This window comes from Gavialis gangeticus, unplaced genomic scaffold (genome assembly GCF_001723915.1).
Source record: "Gavialis gangeticus isolate Ggan-Ray unplaced genomic scaffold, GavGan_comp1, whole genome shotgun sequence".
NCBI classification, from domain to species: Eukaryota; Metazoa; Chordata; order Crocodylia; family Gavialidae; genus Gavialis; species Gavialis gangeticus.
Window position 1 is genome coordinate 41,617,304 of NW_017729033.1, and position 10,369 is coordinate 41,627,672.

Genomic DNA, 10,369 nt, shown 5'->3' on the forward strand with positions numbered 1-10,369 from the left:
GGTGTGCACAGTGGCAGGAGCTGCACCCCCTGTGCCCCCCCAGACAAGCTAGAGCTCCATCCCCCCACCCCGTGTCATCAGGGCAGCATCCACCCCTGTCCCACTCCTTCCCTCCCTCACTGTAGGACACCTTGATTTGCCCCCACACTCTTTCCCTCTCCCCTCCCCTTCTACCACAGTGCACCTTCCAGCTGCATGCAGCTCTCCACCCTGCTGGGCTCTGCTTCTTGCCACCTATGTGATGTGCCATGCTGCATGCATGCATGAGCATTTATCGGCCAACTTATCAGCCACATCAAGCTGATTTCCAATACCACCAGTTTTCTTTATATTGGTACTGATCTGATAGTGAACCGTTGTATCGGTACACCTCTAATGTATGGGTCCAGATGTTGTCTCTAGAGTCTTTCTCTGATGATTCTAAGTTCCATGTTCATGGATGGTTAATTGGGCGTTAATATTTGTAAGTATAAAAAAAAAAATTTAAATAGAAAATGGTACCATTTGATATATTGATTAGTTGATGATGATTATTTTCTAGGCATGCCTGTGAAAAATAACATTGCAGCTCTACGCCAGTCCCCAGGCCAGAATGGCACCAGCTTCCACGGCTGCATCCGTAATCTGTACATCAATAGTGAACTGCAGGACTTCAGAAATGTGCCACTTCAAGTGGGAATTCTTCCAGGTTGTGAACCCTGTCACAAGAAAGTGTGTGGGCATGGAACCTGCCATGTTACCAGCCAATCAGGCTTTACCTGCGAGTGTGAAGGAGGATGGACTGGACCACTTTGCGATCAGCAAGCCAATGACCCTTGTCTTGGAAATAAGTATGTCTTTTTTCAAGATAGAGTTATAATTTAACTATTTTTTCAGCAAGATATAAATGTATTGTGCACATGAGAGTAACACTGATTCCCATATTGGATCACTGAAGTATTGTTCTTTATGAGTGAAACTTCCCAGTACAAAAGGTCTGACAGTGGTACTATATACCACTTAAGCCTTCCTGGAAGCTCTAAAACTACAGAAAGCGAGGGGTCATGGATGCAATAGGCATCCATATTGCCATTTTTTTTTTTTAGAATATTTCAGAAAAAATATGTATTTCATTTCATTATTATCTACCATGAACTAGTAGTTACTTGTATGCTTATAGTTACTACATTGTGCCCGGACTCGGCTGGAAAACACGTTATTAAGCCAGAAGATAGCAATGATGGTAAAATAAGGGTTATCATTTTGTTTGCTTTTTAGTTGCGTATTCCTGCTAGATACTATACAGGCTATAATAACATTCTCATTCTTGGATCATGAGCTCCCAGCACAAGGCAGATCTGAAATTCAACTGTCTTAACATGTTCAGCACCACAATTTGTCATTGCCTTTTACCCATACAGCTGTCCTGACCACAATTAGCCAAGCAGCCCTTCTGGCAGAGCAGACTTTTCCAACCACTACTACTGATTTTTCTATGCCATACATACATACCTGCCTAACAGTAGAAGTTTGTGAGTGTTTCTTCTTTTATTCGTTTTCAGTATTTCAGACTACCACCAAATTCCTTTGAGATCCAGTAGCTTTATCTTGGGTTTCACTCGAAGGTACTGCTAAGAAGATTTTCTTTTGATGTTCTGGAATGACATCTGAAGGTTTCAGTAGTCTAAAGTTTACATTTGCACAACTTGGAGGCATTTCAGCATTTAGTATAGACCCCATTTCTACTTTCTTATTCATAGGGTTTATTTTTTGAGATTTCACTTTTCTTGAAATCATAAGAAGCACCCTTGGCTTCTTGAAATACAGTTTCATCCACAATCATGCCTAAGCAGGTCTGCTTCACATAATGTGAAGATGTCGCCCCTTAAACTTTGCATAGATAAACCCTCTCAGCAGCTTCCCCGAACATTTCTTTTCTACATTTTATACCTTCCCCATTACTTTTGTATCTGAGCATCTGTAAATAGTGCAGTAAACTCTGTGGCTAACACTGGATTTGTGTAGTTCTTTTTTCCTCTCCCATCCTCCCACACAGAGGGTGATTTATGTGAGTACAATTTATGCTTTTAGTATGGTTTTGTTGTGTTTTGAACCTTATGTGCTTATACAAATTTGTTTGAGAAGGCCGAGCTGAAGCTTTTAATTTTGTATTTTGAATACAAAAGGTTTGTGATGGTCTAGAGCTCCTGTGGGTATTTTTCCACAATCTCAGAGCAGCTCCAAAGAATGCCCTGTACCAATGAATTTTACCCGAATGGTTTAAGAATCCATTGTGCATAAGAAACAAAGCTGTCAACAATGGTCCTTATTCTGGAGTTGCAGGCAATCTCCTATAGATGCTGGACCCAATCCATTGAACAGCTTAGAAAAGCATAGATGCTTCACAGTAGGTATGCTGTGACCTGTGACATGATTTGAAGTAGGCTTGAAGCGTTTAATGGATCTGTTGGGGTCAAGCCTGTGCTAGATGATGAAATTTGATATTGGCATAGATCCAGCCACCCTCTAAACTGAACCTGTTAACTAACCACTAGTTGTCTTGATAGATATGACATCATATCTGGCTAGCTTTGTAAAGCATGGCAGGGGTATCAATGAATAATAGAACAGATGTAACTTGGATGATGAGTTGTTTCTGCCAAAGGACCAAACTCAGCAAATGCCAACAACCCAAAAGCCAAAGGTTGGTTAGGTACCTTTCATATAGCCAGAAGTGGGTGTTAGAAAGAGGCATTGTACAACTGATGGCAGTGTCCTCTTCAGCAGTACTTTCCTATCACCCCTTTATGCTCACCATGCTAAATTGCTTGTGGAGGATCAGAGTTGTGAATGTGGAGAAAAGTATTGCTCATATTCCACTGATTTGTAGACTGGGACAGAATTTTCCGATTTAAACTCCTGTTGGTGAAAAATGCATATTCAAAGAATCCAATAGGTGTATTTTTTCAGTTTTTCTAAGACCACATGATATAGGAAGAAGAAACATTAGAGTAGTCCATGTAAGGCCATGTTAGGCCACATGACATGGGGAGGAGAAACATTTGAGTAACTGTGAGTTAGACAGCTGAGATTGCTTTCAACTCCATCCATGAGCTGTCACTAAAATTGTCTCCCAGGGAAGCAGTATATATAAAGGAAACCTGTCTAGCAAGAAGAAAGTTACAGGAAATAAGTTTATTTTTTCTAGGAATAAAGCCATTGACCTTGTGCCACCAAATGAAAGAGGGAATGGATCTTATTCCAAGGAACTCCTGAGGCTTACTACACTTTAATTAATGTGATTGGAAACATGTTCATGTACACAGGAATCCAGGCATGCTGCTCAACTCAAAGCCTTTTTACCTTAAGCAAAATTCAGTATACCACAAGTCCACTGGAAAAGGTTTATCTGATCTGCAAGCAGACAGTTGAAGTAGTCTTAGTACCTGTGGCAATCTTAATTTATTCTGCAGTCTAAGCATATCTTGAAATAGGCAGCACCAATTAGTTGTGCAGTAAGGAACTGGCTGGTAAATTATAATACGTGAGGTTGAGATAAACAGTACGTGGGGAAATGGGAGACTTTGTGCTCAGCTACCAATCTGCCACTTCTTGAAAGGATCAGAAACCTTTGAGCTGGGGAGATTCTGACCTGTGTCATTCTGGGAAGCCAAACTCTCAGGAATGAGGACCCTGTGAAACAATACTTTTGAAGTGCACAAAATATGGGCAAGTATCATTCTCTCTTGTCTTTTCATGTTTAATGCTAAAGACTTTGTGGATTTAGGTCCTGATTTTGTATTCCTTGCACACTTCACTCTCACTGAAAATTAAAGCAGGTGAGATATGTTGGATTTAATAATTGTGACCTATACAAGTCTTCCATAACACATCTACAGTGGCTGTTTTCTGGCAATAGGAGAATAGTATCCTGTACAGCAGTGTGTTTTCCAAACCACTCATAAAAAGCTTGTATACACTACTTCAGTGCATCTCACTGAAAAGTGCATTAAAAAGTCTATAAGCAATTTGTTTTTGAGCACAATCCAAAGTATTTGTAATTAATGTTGCTTACCTTAAACTTTGATGAATAATTTATTTTTATTCTCTTGGCCTTGTTTTCTCTGTAGATGTGTGCATGGTACCTGCTTGCCAATCAATGCATTTTCATACAGTTGTAAATGCCTGCAGGGACATGGGGGAGTCCTCTGTGATGAAGAGGAAATGCTGTTTAACCCCTGCCAGTCCATCAGGTGTAAACATGGCAAATGTAGGCTTTCAGGCCTTGGGAAACCATATTGCGAATGCAGCAGCGGATACACGGGGGACAGCTGTGATAAAGGTAAGCCATTCAACATATTCTAATATTTCATGTTAGAAAGAGTCCTTTTTAAACATGAACAATCAAGCCATTGCCAATCTTTTTTCCGCTACAATCCACTCATAGTTTTTTTTTTTGTAAATATACTGTAAAAGGCTTGTCTCAGTGAGATTAAAAGCCTAACCTGTTTGCCCATGAATTTAAATATTTATACTTAGATTTTTTCATCAAGTATTTTGCTGTGAAAACATTTCTCTCTTTTTTTTCCCTTTATTCAGAAGCACATTTTCCCTATATATAACTATTACCTTTTACCTGCTGTATCTTTCTGTATTTATTGTTTCTCTGCCTTCTGCAACTGAGAAGCCAAATCCAATGATTCTGCTCCTAGTTTTATCACAAACTCTACTTTTGACCTCTCAGCTTCAACTGATTTATCACAGCGAATTATGCAGGTGAGATGGATAAAAACAGGATGACTTTTCCCCCTACCTTTTTCTTTTTTTCCTTTGTCTATCAGAGCTTCCCCCCTCCCTCTTTCTCCTTTACCCCAGCTGGCATTTATTTTGTATTGTGCATCGATGTGACTAGAATAGAGGGATATTATGGTAGAACTTTTAACAGATGTCTCATTTTTAGTTGGTTTTATACCTCAGTAATTTATGAAGTTAGTGGAATGTAACTTGTATTAAATAACAGATTGAATAATATTAAACTCCATGTCTAATAAATTAAACTGCATGCTCTGTAAAACAGTTCCCTATGGTAAATAGAGCCAGCTGCAAGCAGAATAGGAACAGAAGATGTGTATGTTTGTAATAATAAAAAAAAGATTTAAGCTTCAATTTTCTTGTCATTGTAATAACATAGTATTTATGGTTTACATACCTGGTATAAACTTCACAGAAAATAGCAAAATGAAGAAATAAAATTCAGCATCAATAAAATACCATTTCACAAAATGCTTGCTTTTCTTGTATAAGATGAAAGTCAAACATTAAAAAAGCAGTTACCTAAAGATATTTTACATTTTCTTGGTGTACTCTGTATTGTGAGTCATTCTGTAACTTGTGTATGTCATATTTGTTTTGTTATGTTTTTTTACAGAAGTCTCTTGTCGAGGGGAACGAATCAGAGATTACTACCAAAAGCAGCAAGGGTACGCTGCGTGCCAGACGACCAAGAAGGTATCGAGACTAGAATGTAAAGGAGGATGTTCAAATGGGCAGTGCTGTGGACCGCTAAGGAGCAAGAGACGGAAATACTCTTTTGAATGCACTGATGGGTCCTCATTTGTGGACGAGGTGGAGAAAGTGGTAAAGTGTGGCTGTACAAATTGCCCCTCCTAAATGTGCCCCCGTCACACTTGTCTTTTGAAAATGTTGTATACTTATTGACCGTGTCGGACTAATTAATGCTTCATAGTGGAAATATTTGAAATATATTGTAAAATACAGAACAGACTTATTTTTTATTATGGGAATAAAGACTTTTTCTTCATTTGAAAAATGATTCAAGTGCTTGAACTGAGACTTCTTATAATCAAGAGGAGCTTTGAAGAAAAAAAAGAACCTGGTAACATTGAAACAGTGATGGCAAACGTAACTGCTTTTAACATGGATTCTTCTTTATAACATGCTGAAGATACACTGACATTATACACATGTGACTTTCAACCTAAAGCTCATTGATGAACAGTTGACCAGAATAAGAGGCTTGCCTTTTCACTTTCATATCAATATATTATATTGTCTTGACAGAGCATAGCAATCACTTACCTATGGATGATGAAGAGTTATGAGTGAAAGAAATCAGATTATACAGCTATAACAGATGTATGTGATGCATTTTGTGTGGCAAAATTATTGACCATCTTGGGAAGATGGGGGTTCACATAATAGATGGGAGAGTTTAAGATGTGAAAATGTACTCTAATCCTAAAATCTCCTGATGGTGTACACATTTGTCAGCATGTTAGCAAAAGAAGCATACAAAAAGTGTCTTTCTGCCTTTTTTCCAGTATTAATTTTTTGTAATATAAATGTTATGGGATGATAAAATAGATTATTGATGGATAAATTAGTAATAATATGAATTTCTGTTTCTATGAGTTCTAAACAACTTTATACAGTATTCAGTTTCATTGAGAAATATTTATTGTATCAAAGTACATTGTACTTAACCTTTTTAGGCCATCCCTTTTACTGTTTTTCAATGCTTTAATATATATTAATTTATATTTGTCCTGGTATTTTTGTATTTTGGTTTTTTTAAAGACTTAAAATCAGGATTTTTGCAATAGAACTAACATAGCATGTCATCTTGGGGTAAACGTTTTTGGTCTGATTCTTTATTTTTTCCTTAGCATCTGACCACTTGGTGTCACTGAATCTGAAACTGAAAGTGATAAGCCTGCAATTTTTATGTTGAGCGAACATTCAGGACACCTCCTAAGAACTTGTAATGTATGAGAGAAAATGTCTTTACACTAGATGGCAATTGTTTAGAAGTAAATTTTCCCTATATATACAGTAAAATGGTGTGTAGAAAATGACACTAGAAAGTAGACCTCCACAAATTAATATTCCCTTTGAGCTCCTTACCTTTTCTAAAATAAGAAAAAAGAAAAAAAAGGCTGTACTTTCAAGAACTGTGAGTTTTTCCAGATAATAAAACTACTTTATTGCCCTAATGTTCCCCATGTTAACATGTTGCTGCTAAATTACAATGTAGGATTGGTAACATTTAATAGTGGGTTTTGTTCTTCTTTCATTCAAACCCAGGGTACCCTGTAAAATGCAGATTTTTTTCAATTTCATTTTATTTTTTACAAAAAAAAGTTAGATGTACATGTGTAATTCAGTGTGCTTCGTCTTATTTGGACTGATATCAGTAATGCTACTGATGTTTGTAAATTAAACAGATATTTACTTCATTAATAGATTTTCTTGGTATTCTTTTGAGAATTTTAACTTGTCTTACAGCCTTTAACTAAATATCTGTAGTTGCAAATAATATTTGGCAAAACTAAAAATACAACCCAACCCCAGTTCTAACCTATGAATTTCTGACAAGCTAATAGAGAAATTTCCATGCAATTTTTACAGCCTCAGCACTACAAGTGGTATCAACTGAAAATGTGAGTAGTGCGGATCATGTGTCTTTAGGAAAATCTCGGCCTAGCTATAAGTTGAACAGAAAAGCACCAAATCTACAGTGCCAAAATTTAAAGCCAGATTAATGAAAAACTTGTAAATATATTATAAGACAATAAAACTTCATATCTCCCTTATATTTTAAGGAGCATAAAAATGGCAACTCCATTGTAACATTTGAGAGACTACTTTGTTGGTTTTTCATAGTTTGTTTTTCTTTGTCTTTTCGTTTGAATTATTGGACAGTTGGACAAAATAATGTTTCTGAAACTCAAGTTGTTTGTTTAACATTTGAGAATGCCATGTTTCTGTTGTCTGGGATGTATTTTGGAATTTGTCTGACCATCTAGTGAAATAGGAATTGGCCTGTGGCTTTTCCTGCAATTACTAGGATTTCTGAGTAAGCAAGTAGTCAGCTATTCTACCTGTGTGATAACAGGGATCCTGGTTTTCTCTGTTTAAAAATCACACATTTTCTGATAAAAAATGTTGCAAATTCTCTGATTAAAAACCCTAAAATCTGCGTTTTTCCACAATTAAAATGAAACACCACTCATATATATAAATATAAAAGTATCAGTTGGCCACAACGTTTTCTTGATATATTCACAATTTTAAAGCAATTTGGAAGCCTACCAGTGCCTCAATCACTATAATAAAAGTAATGCTAAATACTTTAAAATGTTGGCGTTCGATTTTGGGTTTTTTACCCTGGAAAGTTGGAGTTCTCCCTGCCCCCTTGCTCACCAGGATGCAAGTCCAGCTGCAGGTGTCCCACGCCACTACTTTGTGGTGCTGAGCACCCTGATATGCCTGTGCCCTGCCATTGCGCCTCACTCCCAAGCCACAGCCCCCCAGCCCTGCTGGTGCCACTAACTCCCAACCTCCAGCCCCCTGGCCCTGCCAGTGCCCTTCACTCTTCACCCACAGCCCCTTGGCCCTGCTGGTTCCCATCACTCTCCAGCCATACCCCGCTCCACCCCCCATCTGCCAGAGCTATGGGGCCAGGGACCCGAGTTTGAAGCCCCATCTGCCCAGCAGTGCCTGAGCCCCAGCAAAGCACGGAGCCAATGGGCGGCATGGCTGGAACAGAGCCCATGGGTGGTGCAGATGTGAGCTGAAGGCCACAGGCTCAGGGCTCCCTGCCCTGCTGCCCTCCTCCCAGAGGGTCCACAGTGCAAGCTGACATGGCAGGACAAAGTGAGCTAGGGAGGCTTGGTGCTGCCGCCAGGAGGCCCATGTTGCCATAGCGAGGTGCCTCTGCCAACCCGGCAGCAGTGGGAGACGCAACTCCACACGTAGGTCAAAAAATGATTGGAAAACAATACAATCAGAGTTGAAAATGCACTAGTTTGTGTACAGCCATGAGTTTGAAGACAGAGAATTTGAAATCGATGTAGAAAAAGTAAAGAAATCTGCAGAACCAATGGGCCTTGTTATACATTATACAGAGCAAATGTTATATTTAGATCGTAGTAAGCATTAATGCAACTTGGAACTGCTCAGAACATTTTCTATGTTAGTGCCCACTGGGTGCATCTACACATGTGTTTAAGGTGATGTGATAAACTCTGGTGCAGTTTACACCTGGTCAGCTAATCCCAGGCGCAGCGTCTGCATGTGTGCCTGGGACTACACACATGAAATGTTTGAGCTGGGGCAGAGCAGCCCTGCTCTGGATGATAGCAGGGCTGCTCTGGATGATAGCATGGGTGGCAGAGGGGCTAGCTGCAGCATGCGGGTGCTGAAAGAATGGGGTTAGGTAGCAGGCAGCCTCCACATTTTGGCACCCTAGTGCCCTAGCCAGTCCCGTCACCCTCTACATGTGCTATCCCCATGTAGAGGGTGACAGGAGGGACAGCACTATCCTACAGTGAAGTTAATTAATTTACTGCACCCTAATACTGGCATGTGTATAGATAGTGACACTTTACTGCTGAGCAATAAAGTGCACATGTAGATGCACCTGCTGGCCATGTCAAGGTGAGTGCAGACATGCAGTATGTAGCACCACAGACCCATCTGTGGCACTGCACATGCAGGCATTCTTTGTCCTACTATTCTGCAGTGCAGGGGGGGGGAGGGATGGTTGACCCCAGGAGATCCAAGGTCAAAAGAGCCCACTCAAAAAAAACGAAAACAAAAAAAGGCAGGGCGGCCCAAAACCAGAGCTTGGCCAGCCAGAGCCATGCTCCAGTGCCAGGCAGGTTTCCTGCCATGGTTACAGCCCCAGGAGGCCCCCAGAATCCTGGGTAAGGATGCTGGGTCCAACCCAGTGCTGGGCCCAACCTTCCCTACCCCACTCAAGGTAATTGCCACACGCCAGAGCACGGATGGCATGGGCATTCCCCGGGGACAAGTAAAGTGACACAAGGTGTGCTGCTGCTAATTGTCCCTGGGGAAACAGAAGTCCACTCTCATCTTGCCGTGCCCACTATGATTTAAATATAAATCATAGAACTGCACTGGAGCCTGGAATTAAAAAAATATTTACAAACACTGCAGTGATCTGGAATAATGCTAATACGCATACTTTGTAGTTCATTTTGTTATCCTCTTCACAGCCTGTGAAGCGCTCAGCATTTTGTAGTTAGTATGCTAAGGAAAAAAACAGCTATTACAAGCTTCAACAAGTAGGGTACTTATTCACAGAAAACTTTAAAGCAAGTTTGTCACAGCTGAGTTTCATAGTTTCTAGGGTTGGAAGGGACCTGAGCAGATCATCTAGTCCGACCCCCTGCCATGGCAGGGAAGAGTACTGGGGTCAAACGATCCCTGCAAGGTGTTCATCTAACCTCCTCTTAAAAACCCCCAGGGTAGAAGCCTGCACCACCTCTCTTGGAAGCTGGTTCCAGACCCTAGCCGCCCTGACTGTGAAATAGCACCTCCTGATGTCTAACCTAAACCTACCCTC

General features: G+C 40.1%; 1 protein-coding gene across 1 annotated transcript in view; it reads left to right on the forward strand.

The window, feature by feature from the left end:
* Nucleotides 1–7,942, forward strand: part of SLIT2 (slit guidance ligand 2) — a 629,104-nt gene extending 621,162 nt beyond the window's left edge. Inside the window, exons 35-37 of the mRNA XM_019526063.1 lie at nt 542–830; nt 4,110–4,321; nt 5,408–7,942. Of these exons, the coding sequence (XP_019381608.1) occupies nt 542–830; nt 4,110–4,321; nt 5,408–5,649 (743 nt within the window). The 3' untranslated portion in view covers nt 5,650–7,942. The remainder of the gene's footprint in view (nt 1–541; nt 831–4,109; nt 4,322–5,407) is intronic.
* Nucleotides 7,943–10,369: the final 2,427 nt, after the last annotated feature.